Here is a 16,505-nt window from a genome sequence, read left to right as displayed (position 1 = left end):
CACAAGAAATTTGATAAAATAAGTCACACCAAGAAAACTGTGGTTTTTCTACAATAAAAGCTAATAGCAGACACCTGTAGAACGTTACAGTGTCTTTATTGCACGCTTATTAAAATAGATGGCAATCTGGTGGATGACTTCATTTAAAACCAGTAAGAAATAAAAGCACAGTCTTAAAAAAATAAAAATAAAATAAAGGGTTAGAAAGTAATACAGAAGCCAGAGTTTTCAAAAATGGCAAAGTTTGGTAATCAAATCACAGAATTTTTGGTTGAAGACATCTTTTGGAACCTAACCTGCCCTTTGCAATTTTGCAAGGAATGGAAAAGTAGGAACAGTTTCCTAGCATACAGCATGGTTAAGTAGTCCACAAAAGGCACTGAACAACAAAGATATCAAGGGACAAGCTCATATATCGAGAAAAACAGCAACCCAAACAAAGTATTATCTGCAAACAGTAGCAGGCAAATCAGTATAAACAAATATCAAATCTTCCACAGCTGATTTTTTCCTCCTGAGGTGTAACACTGCATTGGAAGTTGGCTAGGCAACAGATACAGGGAGGAAGAGGGGAATCTAGGAGCTACTGTGAAACATAAACTGAGAAAACATCACACTGGGCTATAAAAACAGAAATGCAGCCTGAAACTAATATGATCATATGATTTTGTGCACACCTTGCTGGAAAAAAGGACTACAGAAACAGATGTGCATTCTGTTACAAGTACACGCTGAGATTTTTGTAATGAAACAAAATTATTTTCCCCATGCTGCTGACAGATGCACCAGCAATACTTAAATTTTGATACCTAGAAGAGACAACACACAGCAGGCTGACAAGAAAGCCCAGAGCACTTTTAAACTGAAGAACAGATTACTGCTGCTATCCAGAATACTCCAAGAAGTTCAAGTTTGATGAATATTCTAAATTTCACCGTGTTGCTCAGTATCTCATCTAAGGTAGCGACTCAGTACTGGATCTTTCAAAAGTGTACAGTTGTCCACTCCCTGCCTTAACATCTGCTCGTAGCACATAAAGCAGCAACAGCTTGGTATTTAACTTTTAAGAGGTCCATCAGTTTGACTGCAGCTTGCACTCTCGAAAGAATAGGAGTGAAATAGAGCCTCTTACAAGTAGCACAATAAGGTTCCAAGTGGATCTGGAAAACAAAAAAAGAGGGAATGCAACAAAACTCACTTTTTTTTTCCTTCCAGCAACAAAAATTCAGAAGTGCTCTGACCCTCTTTCACCTGTACAAGACCACGGAAAAATAATCCTTCCTCATTGTTGCTTTTGCCACTATCAAGAGAATTAAGGAAGAAATCACCAGCCCTCTTTATGGCATTATAACTGAGGTTTTCACACACAAAACTGTTTCCTTCTTCAGGAAGGCTGCTTCCAGATTAATTTTTCTGTCACCTCCCTTCACCTGCAGGTTAGTCAGATTTTGCTAACATCCGTTAGCAGTGAACAGGAGAACACTCCACCTTCTGAAGTTCCCCCTGACGAAAACAACTTTCAGTGTGGAATGTTAAAATGTATTTAGAAGAAACAGGCAAAATCATTACACTTCTATATTGCATTAAATCTTTCTACATTAAACTTCACCTTTAACAACTGACAGGCAAATGCCCATCAAATAAGTATAGGACTTGGTAAAGAAACACAAAATCTTTAAAGGTCTTATTAGATCCATATATCTAACTGACAAAAGATGTTTTTAGGACTTGCTCCTTCAGTAAATTCAAAGACAACTTTGAGTAATACGTCTCCAAATTAAAACATAAACAAAAGAGGAAAATGCAGAGTCTCAAACCTCTGCCTGAACAGCGTCCAAAAATAGTCAACTGAAAAAAGTAAGCTATTCTATTAACTATGTTTTTTTCATTATGGTAGTACCTAAAAATCTAATAAAAGGCTGGATGCCACTGCACTAGAAGTTGCAAAGAGACTAAAATAGAACAAAGTTAAGACTTAACAACCCACTTTAGTGAGGACTATAAGGCTCAGAATAAAATCTAAACCCACCAGGTTCTAAGGATGTAAAGTGCTAGAAAGAATAAACTGAAAGATCCAAGGACATGTTTACTGCTGACAGGTGTAGACAACTTCCTTCTTCCATGCAACCCAAGAATATGATACTACTGAGAGCTGGTCTTTTCATTTGGCCATTCCTACATACCCGCAACAAAGACTTCCTGAGCAATAGCCATTCAGGGCTACATTCACACATTTATTGCTACAATTTAGTTATGGACTGCATCACTCAATGGTCTTATCTATTGTTTTCTCTTCTGGGTATATAGTAACATCAGCTCTTAGAGCATCCTTTTAAAAACGTCTGGTTTCAGACAGAAGACCAATTTTCTAATAGTGCAATTTCTCCATGGGAAAGAACAAGACTAACAATGCTGTATTGGGTCTGGCTGAGATGGAGTTAATTCTCCCCACAGCAGCCCTCATAGTGCCGTGCTGTGTACGGGTAGCAGCAAGGTGTTGGGGACACCCCGGGGTTTTGGCCACTGCTGAGCAGCGCTGGCACAGCACCAAGGCTGTCTCTCCAACATTCCCCTCACCAGTAGCTGGGGGTGGGCAAGGCCTTGGGAGGGGACACAGCCAGGACAGCTGACCCCAACTGACCAAAGGGGTATTCCATACCATAGCACATCTGCTCAGCAATAACAGCTGAGAGAAAGGCGGGGGAAGGGCATTCATTATTTACAATGTTTGTCTTCCAGAGCAACCTCTACCTGTACTGAAGCCCTGCTTCCTGGGAAGTGGCCAGACATCACCTGCTCATAGGAAGTACAGAATAAATTTTTTGTTTTCCCTTTGCTTCTGCACATGACCTTTGCTTTTGCTTTATTAAACTGCCTCTATCTTGACCCATAAGTTTTTTTGGATCTTATTTTCTCCCACCTCATCCTGCTGAGGAGGGGAGTGAGAGTGGCTTGGTAGGCATGTGCCATCCAGCCAAGGTAAACCCACTACAAATGCCATGCTAGATTAGTTACACCTGAAAATGTAGCTAATTCCAAGCCATTTTATTATTTTTTCAACCAGTCCTCAGGAACAGGGAGAATGCTTACAGATGTGTGATGTAAGCAACCGTACACTCCCTTCCTGATGATGAAAGGATGATAAACACATTTATTACTTCCAGATGCAAAACACAAAAATCACCAGCCTAGATCACATCACAATAATCAAATTATTAATACAGGAGTAGCTCTGCTAATTTGGGTTTTCCCATGTAAAGTTTGGTGCATTTTTTCATTTGGAAGCCAAGTCATTCATGGAAAACTTGCTTCTGCTTGGGTCAGCAGGCTATCCGTGACTATGGCACACCAACTGCTGAATCTTATCCAACATGTTGATTACTGTCATCAAAACAATCTGTGCAAAGACCTCACTATAGCATTTTAACTGATTAATTCAATGCTTTCTCTTCCTACAGTTCACTCCCTGAGCTGAGCTCTTTTGGGGAAGTAGAGGATATACAGGCTGTTTCCAAAATAGTCAAGACACCGACAGATGCAAAGGCACATAGCTTGAAATACTGGGTATAAAACATGAATTCTGAATCACTAAAGCACATTTAAGACCTGAATTCCTAATACAAACACCTGGATTCTTGTGTCTACCACCTCTTGTTTTCCATTATAGACATGACCACCTGCTAACCTCATTCCAAAATGAGAACTCATGCCTGACAGCATACCTCCCCAGTCCTGGCATTGTTTGTTGCAATCATCCACTCGTATCTGTACTGGAACATATTGCTCTGCTTCAGCTTTTCCATGTACAGAATCTTTATCGTGAATGGTTGGAGAAAAAGATACGTGATTTTTTTTTCTATAATAGCGGCCATTGTCACCATTCCTATGATCCAGAGAAAAAACTGAGGGGAACATAAATAAAAATGAAACAGTAATAACTGACAAGAAGAGGAAGGAATATGCCATCCATATGCAAGAATATATGCTCCACACAAGTTAAGAAACTAAACAAGTTAAGAAACATGTATCTAGCCAAACATGAACACGGGTCTACCAAAGGCAAGAACAGATTATCCCAAAAATAGGAATACTAACACTATCTGTTAATAAAGTGTTATTTATAATACAGTGTTGATATGAATTATTGCATCTTTATGCCTTACTTAGTTCTGCTTCTAGAAAAGGCAGAATAGGCCATTCTGCTCTGAGCCAACATTTGCCCACTTACTGCACTCCAGCACTTTTCCTGGATACTCACAGTTAATTATCAACTTCCAGCTAAAATTTTTTGAGTCCATTTGATGACAGTTTTCTTGCAAGTGTCTATTAAGCATCCAAAATACCCAGAGCGACAGGAAAACTGAAGTAAGACAAAGAAGTCCCAAGCATGCTGCAATCTTGGCAAGTAAAACACATCCTATCATTTTAAAAATTTATGCTGTACGTACTTGAAGCAGTCTTTAAACCCTCGATGGTATCGATTTTAACATGTTTCCTATAGAACTGATTCAAATTTGAACTTAAAGGATACGGCAGAAGAGCGCCACAGCGAACAGACAAGATCACCCAGGAAGGCTGAAAAATAAAAACAAGACATTAAAAACCTTGGTCTGCATGTGTGAAATGTGAATTACCTTCCAAGTTCATACTATAGCTAGTTTCGATATACATCTCCAAGCTTTGAAAGTCTAAGTGTTTCACAGACATTGTCCTTAGCCCTTTACAACAAATACTGTTCTGTTTTATTTCTAAGATTTAATATAAAGACTGCTCAAAGGTTGTGCAGCAATGAGAGCAAGACCCCTTTTCTCTTGTCCTTCTATTGTGCCAGGAAAATCATGTACAGTATTTATTCATCCTCTCCCTTTTTTCAGTTTTCCATGCTCTAAAAAAAAATCCCCTACCACATGCTCATCACCAAGGAGTCAGGAACCATAACCTTATATTGAAAGAAGTTTCTAAATACACAGCGATGAGGGCTGCTAAGCACATAGGTGATGACCCCTAACTGACAGTATTCCGGGACAGTATTCCCCCCCTCTGGTAGACACGGAGGTGGTGGAGAAGGGAAGAGAAGTAGGACAGTGGTCCCAATGCAGCATATAAGGAAGAAGGGGGGAAGAGTGGCATCACATTCAGTATGAATGACTTTTCCTCAAAAACCAAACAAATATATTGTGGTAAGTAAGTATATGAGGTCCCAATTCTTGCAATTCTCTCTCCCTTAGAAAAAGGCATAAAAATGAACTAAAACCATCTAATTCATAACTCCTCAATCCTCTGAAAAGACCTGGGAGATTTTCCTCCCTCAAGTTTTTCTCTTTCTTATTCTCTATGCTTTTCTCTCAACAAGGTAGCCAACAAGCTACTTTTGCCTCTGACTTCCATTTCCTTAATACTTCGTCTAATCTTCTTGATTACAGATCATGCTGTGATGTTTTTAGGTCAAACTAAGTGACATTACTGAAAGACTTGTTCTCTTTTGGCAAATGAAAAAATTTAGCTAGTAGCAGTTATGAAGAAAATGAAATTATTTAATTAAATGACATTAGAAAGCAGAAAGCACTGTTACAATGCTGATGTCCTTCCTTCACATGAGAATGACAGCAGTCTTCTTGTTTGTAAGATTAAAATTATGCCACAGAACACTTCAGAAAAAGGAACTAAAAATTTATCAGCACACCCACTACAACCATAAGGTCCCTAGCTAGGCACCTTTTATTTTTTGGAATTAATTCATACTTCTACTGTCAGGTGCACTCTCATGACATAAGCTATCAAAATTCTCTACTGCCACCTGCAACCATATGGAAAAAATAACCCAAAATCATGTACCCAAAGGTATTGGCAGTAAAATACTAGTGTTTTTTCTTCTAATCACTCTCATGACTTGCAGAGTGACAATTTTCAAACATGAAGCCCAGAATCTTTCACTGGAAAAATAACCCAGTATTGCAAGATACTAACAAAATACTGGTAATTCCAGTATGAGTAAGAAAAAAAGAAATAAACTTAAAAATAAAATCAAGAGAAAAAAAATCTCTTTTTCTACAAGTTCCTCTTGTTTAAAATAAGCATAGCACACACATGCAGAAACAACAAAATCATTTGCACCCTGCCAATTATATGTGTTTATAAAAAAACCTCAGCACTCTACTGTTTTTTTTCTAAATTAAAGTTTTCCATAGCCAGAAGTTTGGAAGAACCCTGCTGTCAGAAACAGTTCTAAAGTACAGCTAATAGGATGCCATCTCACAGATCACTGAAGGAAGAATCTGGAATAAAATAGAACAAAACAGAAAACAAAAAGCCCAAACCACTGACAGGTACAGAGCAACAAGAGAGAGAACAGAAATGTAAAAGTCCATCGGTCAGGATAAAAGTTTGTGTAACAAGAATAGAAGACTTTTAAAGTTAGGTTTCATTTGGTCATCATCCAAACATGAATATTTTCTGTTATTATAAAGAAGTATCCACATCAGTACTTTGACAATATCATGGATGAGTCATTCACCTTTACCACAGGGAGATCAAAAACTTCACGGGATTCTCCAACTTCTGGATTGTCCCCATCTTCTGAAATAATATGTGAAGCCAGTGCATTGTAAGAAACTTCCTTTGCTTTCCCAGCTTTCAGAAGTTGAATAACCTAAACCCAAAAGAGAACAGGGAGAAGTCAACCATTTTTTGCATCTTTTATTTGAGAAAAACATTAATGCAAGAACACAGTAACACGAAAAGAATGAGTATGACCTTCTCTCTTGCTTGCCCTCCTGTAAGTGGCTCCCACTCTTTCTGAAGTTCCCGAATGCATCCAATTTGAAACCTGATTGCCAATGGTTTATACCTCTGCCATAGTTTAATCACTCAAGTTGAAGATTTACTTTCAAAAGTAATTCAGGCTGGGGCAGAAAACTGCAAAGTGTCAAAATTTTTCCAAAACCTATATTCCTCAAAATAATTTTCTCTCAGGCAAGGTAAGAAAATCCTTCTTCTCAGTGTTCGCTCTTGTATATGGTAGCTTTGGAAGAGTCTGAACATATCTAATACCCCCTTGATATCAGAAGGATCTGCAAGCAAAAAGAGTTGTAACTACTGTCTGGAGAAGGGAAAAACATTCCAACAAAGAGTTGACATATTGGGAAAAGAAGTGATGGAGGACCAAGAGCTATTTACAGAAATAAGAAAGAAAAAAGAGGTCACATGCCTCCTAACTTTAAAGAGCCGGAATTGAAATGTCTCACTCCATTGCTCTGTCCTCAGAAAATGCAAAACACCTCACAAATCACAAAGCACATCTTACACCTATTTTTGCAAGGCCCATATAAATTATGTCGGTTTAAGAGTGCAGCATTCTCTCAGCTCAGTTGCAGAGATCTGTGTGATGAATCCAGCCCTGCCCCCTAAAAACACAACACACTTTTATTTGAGTAAAAGTAACAGAGAAGGTAGTAGGGTGTGGAAGGGACGAAGAGAAAAATGTTTTAAACCAGTATGGTCTAGAGTTCAAATGTTGACAGTGCCCATCAAGATTATTCTTTCCCTTTTTCCTTTTATTATTGAGAAATTAATAGAGTTTCACTTCACAATGATTTTGCAGAACCAAACTGCTATAATGTCTATCCTCTAACATCTGCTAGGGACAGATGTCTATCCCTCAAAACCTGCTGGGGACACTCCCTTTGTCACAGGATGCTCTCCCCACAACAGTGAACAACAGAGAGCATGGCAGCACTGCATTCATCAAACAGGACATTAAGTAGAATAGAATCACAGAATGGTTTGGGTTGGAAGGGACCTTAAACACCATCCAGTTCCAAGCCCCTGCCATGGGCAGGGATACCCTCCACTAGACCACATTGCCCAAAGCCCCATCCAAACTGGCCTTGAACACTTCCAGGAATGGGGCAGCCACAGCTTCTCTGGGCAACCTGTGCCAGTGCCTCACCAACCTCACAGTGAAGAATTTCTTCCCAATATCTAAACTAACTCTACCCCCCTTCAGATTAAAGCCGTTATCCCTTGTCCTGTCACTCCATGCCCTTGCAAACAGTCCCTCATCATCTTTCCTGCAGGCCCCTTCAGGTACTGGAAGGCTGCTCTAAGGTCTCCCCGAAGCCTTCTCTTCTCCAGGCTGAACAATCCCAACTCTCTCAGCCTGTCTTCATAGCAGAGGTGCTCCAGCCCTCTGATCATCCTCGTGGCCTCCTCTGGACTCTCTCCAACAGCTCCATGCCCTTCTTGTACTGGGGCCCCCAGAGCTGGATGCAGTACTGCAGGTGGGCTCTCACAAGAGCAGAGTAGAGGGGCAGGATCACCTCCCTCAACCTGCTGGTCACGCTGCTGGTGATGCAGCCCAGGACACGGCTGGCTTTCTGGGCTGCAAGCGCACACTGCTGGCTCATGTTGAGCTTCTCATCAATCAATACCCCCAAGTCCTTCTCCTCAGGGCTGCTCTCAATCCATTCCTCACCCAGCCTGTAGCTGTGCTTGGGATTGCCCCAACCCACGTGCAGGACCTTGCACTTGGCCTTGTGAACTTCATGCAGTTCCCATGGCCCACCTCTCCAGCCTGTCAAAGTCCCTCTGGATGGCATCCCTTCCCTCCAGCGTGTTGACTGCACCACACAGCTTGGTGTTGTTGGCAAACTTGCTGAGGGTGCACTCGATCCCACTGTCTACGTTACCAACAAAGATGGTAAGCAGTAATTGGTCCTTAAGCCATTACTACCTACCCTGTACACTGAGCAGGACAGAGAAGGCACTGAAAAAGAGACTCTTTCAAAACCATGGCATTGGGCTATTACAAAGCATCTATGCTAAGCAGAAAAATAAGGATGGAGAAGTTGCCACTCAGCAAGGAGACAATTTTAGCATTTCCTAACTGAAGTACTTGACTTCAAAATTTCTTTTAAAAAAAAAAAAATAAATCAACTTTTTTTCTGCAGGTGATGAGTATGGGATATTATCAATTTACAAGAATTACTCTAAAATAAGCAAGAAAATTGATCACAAGCTTGCTGTTCTTGCCACCACACAGGAACAGGTGAGAGTATTTCCATTTTACGCACCAATCTCCTAAATCACAGGATACCTTCCTGCATGAAATTCAGTTAACTGCAAGGTAACACAAGATGCTACAATTCCAATGGGAAAAGCTAAATCAAAATAAAGACCTTTTGAGAATAGCAGGTATTTAAGAACCAAAAATGTGACAGCGTCAACTAATGAGCTAGAAGTATTAATTTTTTTAATGGTAAAACAATGCTGCATTAAGGAGTCTGTGCAAAGAGTCTGCTTATGCAAAAAGTTACACTAGTTTCAGGTAGCAAGTTTAAACACTATAAATACAACTGAAAATAACTTCATATGATTATTTAAAGTGGTATGAAACAGACTTTTCCTAATTTAGCTCATGTGAACGTCAAAACTCCTCTCATAACACATGATTTCTTCAGTTTAAATAGTGCCTGGACTGAAAAGTTGTACTGGCACAATTAAAGAACTTCACCTCTACTAGTATTGACCATATACCTGTCACTAGAAAACAAAATGCTGAAAAGCCATAATATGATCATTGTAAAAATCCTGCACTTTAGGTGTTAGCTTAAATCCATTAAATGAATTTTCTTTTTTTGGAGCATATAAATCTTATCTTTGTTCTCTCCCACTAAAAGCTGTGTTGGAAGAAACAAGAGGAAAAACTCAAAATTAAGAAGGAAGACAATGGGCATAAAAAAAATTAAAATAATAATAAAATGAGATAACCAGAACCCAAATATCCTGCTCAAAGTCCTTATGTTGCATTGCATTACTTTTTATCTCTTTCTGTATGAAATACTGATTTTATCTGGCATTATCAAAGCATGATGGTTTGGGTTTATATCTTTTAGGAAAGAACGAAAAGTATTTATTAAAAAAAAAAAACAGCTGACACCTACTCCTCATCCCCTGTCAAGTGTGAGCAGCCAAGTGTACTTCCCAGTGGAATGGATTTAAAGTTGAGAGCCAGCAGCCTAATTCTCCCTCATTTGCCAAAGAACATCTAGGCACAATTCCAGACTTTTGTTTCCCTTCTAGTTTTTGCTGCATATGTTTTAATAGGTAATGCATATGCAGTTATTCACCTGAATATATTACTTTTTTTTTTTTCTTACTCTTGGCTTTGTTTTGATTGGAGTGCTCACTTGTGCTGGGCCTTTTTTAATATTTAAGATAATGGGTCTTCCATTAAACTATTTGGAAACTTAAGCTGATCAAAGCATGTTCCTCCCTAAAAGATGAAGGAGGTAGGTAACTTCTTTTCCAAATCAAGCTAGCATACGTTTGTATATAAAGAAGCAGAAAACTTCAAATATATTTGTGTTGTATTCGTAATGGAACAACGTTTCACTATAACAAATGTGTTCAAAAGCTATTTCTAGAGTTCAATTTAGAATTTCTCCTTTCTGTCTCCGTTCAAATCACAACCAGTAAGTAGTTTTCCTTTCTGGGTTGTTCCCAGGGTACCACGGAGGGCATCTGCAGAAGGGAGGGCAAAGGCACCACAAAAAACTGGCCCCAAGCTCAGCACAACACACTTCCACGCTCTGACTCAGCTCTGCAACCGAGCCCGAGCAGGACTCTGCCCTCCTGGGTGCCTCGTGCTCCCAAGGGCTCACTTGCACAGACAGGAGCGAGCCCTGGCCTCTGTGCGTGTTGGGTTTGCATGGCAAGATTTTGGTAGCAGGGGGGCTACATGGGTGGCTTCTGCAAGAAGCTACTAGTAGCTTCCCCCCATGTCTGATAGAGCCAATGCCAGCTGGCTCCAAGATGGACCCGCCACTGGCCACGTCCGAGCCCATCAGCCATGGTGGTAGTGCCTCTGGGATAACAGAGTTAAGAAGGAAAAAAAACCTAGCGGGAGCTTTTGCAGCCAGAGTGAGAAGATGTGAGAAACTTTGCAGACACCAAGGTCAGTGTAGAAGGAGGGGGAGGAGGTGCTCCAGGCACGGAGCAGAGATTCCCCTGCAGCCTGTGGAGAAGACTATGGTGAGGCAGGCTGTCCCCCTGCAGCTCATGGAGGATGATGGTGGAGCAGAGATTCCACCTGCAACCCATGGAGGACCCCACACTGGAGCAGGCACATGCCCAAAGGAGGCTGTGACCCCGTGGGAAGCCCACGCTGGAGCAGGGTCCTGGCAGGACCTGTGGACCCGTGGACAGAGGAGTCCACACCGAAGCAGGTTTGCTGGCAGAACTTGTGACCCCGTGGGGGACCCACGCTGGAGCAATCTGTTCCTGAAGGTCTGCACCCCGTGGGAGGGACCCAACCTGGAGCAGTTGGTGAAGAACTGTAACCTGTGGGAAGGACTCATGTTGGAGAAGTTCATGGAGGACTGTCTCCCGTGGGAGGGACCCCAGGCTGGAGCAGGGGAACGATGAGAGGAGTCCTCCCCCTGAGGAGGAAGGAGCAGCAGAGACAAGGTGTGATGAACTGACCACAACCCCCATTCCCCGTCCCCCTGTGCCACTGAGGGGGGGAGGGGGGAGAGAAATGGGGAGTGAAGTTGAGTCTGGGAAGAAGGGAGGGGTGGGAGGGAGGGGGTTTTAAGATTTGGTTTTATTCCTCATTATCCTACTCTGTTTCGCTTGATAATAAATTGGATTATTTTTTTCTGAGTTGAGTCTGTTTTGCCTGTGACAGTAATTGGTGAGTGATCTCTGCCTGTTCTTATCTTGACCCAGGAGCCTTTCGTTATATTTTTTCTCCCCTGTGCAGCTGAGGAGGGCAGATGATACACTACGTACACTGTACACAACATTTTGCACTTCCAATTTCATAGAGCAGCTTTGAGGGCCACCTGGCCTCCAGACAGGGTCAACCCACTACACCTTGTAACGCTGTGCCACACCAGCAAGCCCTTTCAGAATTCAGAGCACCAGCAGCGGGAACGGAGGGAACAGCGCTTTAACAGGCCAGCCAGCCGCAGAAACAACCCAGGTGCACGGGACTTCTCAATTCAGGCATCGCTCACAATGAGAGAGTGGCTCAACAGCTTCCAGCATGACCTGATCTGGGAAGCTGTGCGACCATTTCTGTGCAGTGCCGCACCTGACCTTACCAACTCCACCAGAGCCACCTTCGATGTCTGCCTGCAACCCACAGGAGCCATCCCACAAACAGAGGGGAATTTAGGGTACCTAACTGAGGGCGAATTGAAGCCTTAAGACAATGGCATTAACTGCTAAGAAGAATAAAACTTAACATAAGAAAACTAGCTTAAGAGAATGCTTGTTTACTCACTTGATGGGAATACCGCTGATTGTCTTGCTATGCCAACACACAACTAACTACACGCCTTTCAGGACATCATTTATATGATAAATGAAATACAAGAGTCTTTTTTTTTTTTTTTTTTTTGCACTCATCTTCATACACATAATAATATTGCTGCTATAGGTTTTTTTAATACAAGAATTGTTATTCAAGCTCTAACATATTGTCAAAAATTTTGTGTTTAAAGACCTTGGGGTTTTTTTCCTGCTCTTTAACTATATTCCTAGACTGTATTTCTTTTAGCATATAATCCTATTCCTATGAATAAAAACCATCTCAACAGACCAGTGCCATGTCTCAAGTTCACTTAAAGGCCTACAAGACCCAGTGAATGCCAGGACACGAGGTTAAAGGAACCCAATGCTAAATGAAGACTCCACTGCAGCAACTACCAAAGAAGCCAAGACTTTCATTTCAGAGTGAAACTTGTAGGAATCTGTTTGCACAAAGGTGGTGTCCTAAAGCTAGATATCGTACACTTCTAACACTTGTCTAATTGGACATGCCACAGAAACTTTTTTTTAACCACCTTCACCCAACACGGCTGAGCGTTACTAACTGCAAGGCCAACTTCATCATCTAGGGCATTGCCCTAGGCCAGCGTAGGCCAACTTTGTCATGCCGAGTATTGCCCTAGGCCAGAGGGCAGGGAAAAAAGGGAGACGACACCTCAAGCAGATCAGCACCTCCGTGCACCTAACGGGTCTGAAAGGCCCCGGGACGGGCACCAGAGCCACGGGGGTGCCGGGACGTGCCCATCACCGAGGCGGGCGGGGAGCGGGCCGGCAGGCACGTCTGTGTGGGGAGGGGAGCGCCGGCCAAGCGCTTCCTTCGCGAAGCCTCCCCGCGCCGAGAGCGGCCTGTCACTGTCCCCGTCCTGGATCCGGATACAGCGGCGGGGCGGGGACGGGAGGGGCCGGGGCCGGCACAGCGGGACCTGAGGGCGGGCCGGCGAGGGGTAGGGGGGCCGAGCGCGGCCCTGCGGAGCGCCCCGCAGCCGGGCCGGAGGAGCGGTAGGCACAGCCGCTGCCCCGCGCGGCCGCCACCTCCCCGCCCGGCCCGGGCCGTAACAGGAAGTCCCTTCACCCGCCCCTCCTCCGCTCAAGCGGCTACGGGGCCTGCGCGGCGGGGCCGCTGGCTCCCATGGCGGGTGGCGGAGCACTGGCCTCGGGCACGGCCTTTACCGGCCGTTACCCCCCCCCCCTCCTCCCAACACTCCCTCAGGCGCGCGCGCGCTCCCCGCCCCCCCCCGCGCGCCTTCCTCGGGAGGCGGCAGGGCGCGTGCTGTGCAGCGGCGCGTGAGCCACGAGCCCGCGCTGGAAGTGTCGGGGGGGGGGGGGGGGGGGAAATACAGGAGCTGGACGATCCCACAGTGCCCCCCCGGGGGGGGGGAAGGAAGGAGCTGAGGGAAGGGGCGAGGGGAAGGGTGACCCGGTACCTTGGGGTCGATGTCTCCCACCACGAAGAACTTGACATCTTTGAACATCTCCTCCGGGACTTTCAGCTCCTCCTCGTCCGCCGACATGGTCCCGGCCGCCAGCACCGCGCCCCCCCACCCCCCCCGCGCTCTCTCCCCGATATCCCCCCGCTCACTGTGAAAAGCCTCCGGGGCCCGGGTCTCCCGTCCCCTCCCCCCGCCGAGCCGCCGAACCGCGCGAGCAAGGCGCGCGCTGCGGGACACACCATCCCCCGCCGGGACGCAGGGGGGGTGGAAGGGGGAGGGGAGAGCCGCCCGGACAAAGCGGCTCCCCCCGCCCGATCAGCCACCACCGCTGCCGCAGGACAGCTCCCACTCCTGATCCACGGGCGTTATCTCTCCTCCTCCCTCTCTCTCCGAACCGGACCGGGAGGCAGCATCCGGCTCCGAAGCTCCCCCCCGCACGGAACGCAATGGACTCGCCCCGAACGACAGAGGCGGGCAGCGGGGATACCCGGACCCGCCCATTGGCAAACAGGCGAGGGACGGGGGGAGGGGAGCGCACCGCCCTCCAGCCCCGCCTCTCAGGGCGGCCCCAGGCCCCGCCCCGCCGCCCTAAGACCCGCCCCCCGAGCCCGCCGTGTGGGCGGCAGGACGATCGCTACGGTCCCCTCAGCCGCTGCCGCCCGCTCCTGCCCCCCGCTCCTGCCCCGGCTCCGCCTCGCCGCACCCCGCAGACGGGCAGCCCGCCGGGCCGAGGGGCCCTCACGGGGCCCAGGGGAGCGGGGGGTGACGGCCCACGGCCCTGTCCGACGGCAGGTGTCCCTGTGACCCCGGTCGTGGTCCCTGCGCTGGGCCTTGCATGGCGCTGAGGGCCCGAGCGAGCCTGGAGCCGCCATCCGCGTGCTCCAACCTGCCGTCGAAGTGGCGTCAGGGCTGGTGGTGCCCCCCTTTCCTTCCCTGTGCCAGGCTTGCGTCTCTTCATCGGGGGGAGTCAAGCAATAGCTAGTGGCTTACCACTGCAGGCAGCAACAGACGATACGCTACATACACCGTACACAACATTTTGCACTTCCAATTTCAAACAGTTTTTTCAATTCATCGAGAACCTTCAAAACTTCAATCCTTTCCCAAAATATACATTAGCCTTTCCAGCCGGGAGTCTCTGCAAATGCAATAGGCGTAATCTCTATTCCAGCATCCAACTTGTTAATGAACATACTGCCACCAAAATCAGACATTTTCCCTCAAAAGCCTTCTCAAAGCATCCTTCTACGGTGACAGTAAACCGTCCAAACCTAGAGGGGGATGTATCTTGGTTAACTTTAGATAACTGATCAGAAAAACTGAAATCTTTATAGTCAACAGCGATAAATGAGCACTTTCAGAGCCTGATTCATCTGGTGCATTTAAGCATCCGAGCACTGACAGGTAAATCCTGCCCCCACACTATGCTTTCCAAAGGAATTTTGGACCCCTCCTAATACTTTTACGTGGACAATATTTCCCTCCCATATTTAAGAGCGATGTTACGAGATGGCACCTAAAGGCATACTGAAATAAAAATGCAGGGCACCTATTGTTTGCCTCCTACCTACAAGGCCTGTCACGTTTTCCCAGGAGAAAATTAGATTTCTTTAACCTGAGTTATTCTTGAAACATACCTGGTAGAAACTATTAATCTGTCCACAACCAATTTATTATTTATCCAGTATTTTGGGGGGAGTTGAAGTGAAATTTACAGCGTACAAGTTCCTAACTTCCTTCTCGTCCTTTTTCAAGGAAGGTTCTTCATCTGCCTTTCTTCACCCTTTCTACTCCGGCTATGTAAGGAACACCCAACCCATCACCTCTTCTTTTCCTACTCCAGAAACAGATCCTACCCTTTGGTTTCAGGTTCTATTGTATTGCCACCCAATCACAATTTACTTTTTTAGTGAAAACCAAGGTAAAAAGTCCTTAAACTTTCCTATGATACACTTTTCTCGTAGTACAGGAAAAAAGTAGAAATAACCATCTGCTTTTAAATCTGTTTGTCCCTTTCATCCAATAATTCATATTCTCATCTCACTTTCTATCTGTTCTAATAACTCTTGTTTAGGGTCATTTTCTTCTGCCCCAAGTATTTCCTGGACTGCCTTTGAAGAACACTTCTCTGAGCCTTGCCTTCCTTTACAGCTGCTGTCCAGGCCCTTGCTTGCTTGCTTCCGTAATTTTCACTCTTTCCAACTCCATTTTTGATCCATTTTGACATCTTCCCACTAAATTAGAACTACTTTGACCACAATCTTCATTCACCTGCAGCGAAATATTTTTCTTATTCTTGTTGCTCTATCAGATATCATTAACACTATTGCTTCCTGAGTTTCCTTTCCTTTTGGATTTCAGTACCTCTGTAATCATCTGCATCTTCCAGCACTGGTAATTCTCACCTCTTTTCTTTCATAAATATCGCTGTCTCTCAGGTTTCTGTTCCACATTTTCCTCTGAGTTCTTTTCATGATGTCATTCATTACTTGGCTTCGTCTCCTCTCTCAGTGTGATTGCTAAATTGCCCCTTCTCACAAGAGTCCTTCCATCTAATCTCATATGCTATTGCATATTCCCACTCCACACAAAGAAAACCAAAGTGATTTGTCCTCTTTGATTTCTCTGCTCAGCCTATTTTCTTTGGTACTCTAATGAGTTCCCCTGGCCTTCCTATCCTTTGGATTTACCATAGCCACATTATTTTTAGTTCTTTGCACAACTCCAAGATTACAATTATTT

The 16,505-nt window shown here is 44.7% G+C and overlaps 1 protein-coding gene and 1 long non-coding RNA gene across 3 annotated transcripts in view; both read right to left on the bottom strand.

Annotated features, from left to right (window-relative positions):
* The window catches only part of PAXIP1 (PAX interacting protein 1), a 38,303-nt gene extending 24,452 nt beyond the window's left edge, over positions 1-13,851 (bottom strand). For both annotated transcript variants that reach the window (XM_054818785.1, XM_054818786.1), the window contains exons 1-3: positions 13,758-13,851; positions 6,515-6,649; positions 4,532-4,575 (exon numbers count right to left, since the gene is read on the bottom strand). In XM_054818785.1, coding sequence (XP_054674760.1) covers positions 4,532-4,575; positions 6,515-6,649; positions 13,758-13,844 — 266 coding nt within the window. In that variant the 5' untranslated portion in view covers positions 13,845-13,851. The remainder of the gene's footprint in view (positions 1-4,531; positions 4,576-6,514; positions 6,650-13,757) is intronic.
* Positions 78-4,520, bottom strand: LOC129203810 (uncharacterized). Its single transcript, XR_008576163.1, has 2 exons — positions 3,723-4,520; positions 78-1,160 (listed from the first exon to the last, which is right to left on the bottom strand). It is a non-coding gene; the product is annotated as an uncharacterized LOC129203810 (long non-coding RNA).
* Positions 13,852-16,505: the final 2,654 nt, after the last annotated feature.

This window comes from Grus americana, chromosome 2 (assembly GCF_028858705.1).
Source record: "Grus americana isolate bGruAme1 chromosome 2, bGruAme1.mat, whole genome shotgun sequence".
Lineage (NCBI taxonomy): Eukaryota > Metazoa > Chordata > Aves > Gruiformes > Gruidae > Grus > Grus americana.
Note: the sequence above shows the minus strand (reverse complement) of the source record. Positions and strands in the feature narration are given on the sequence as shown.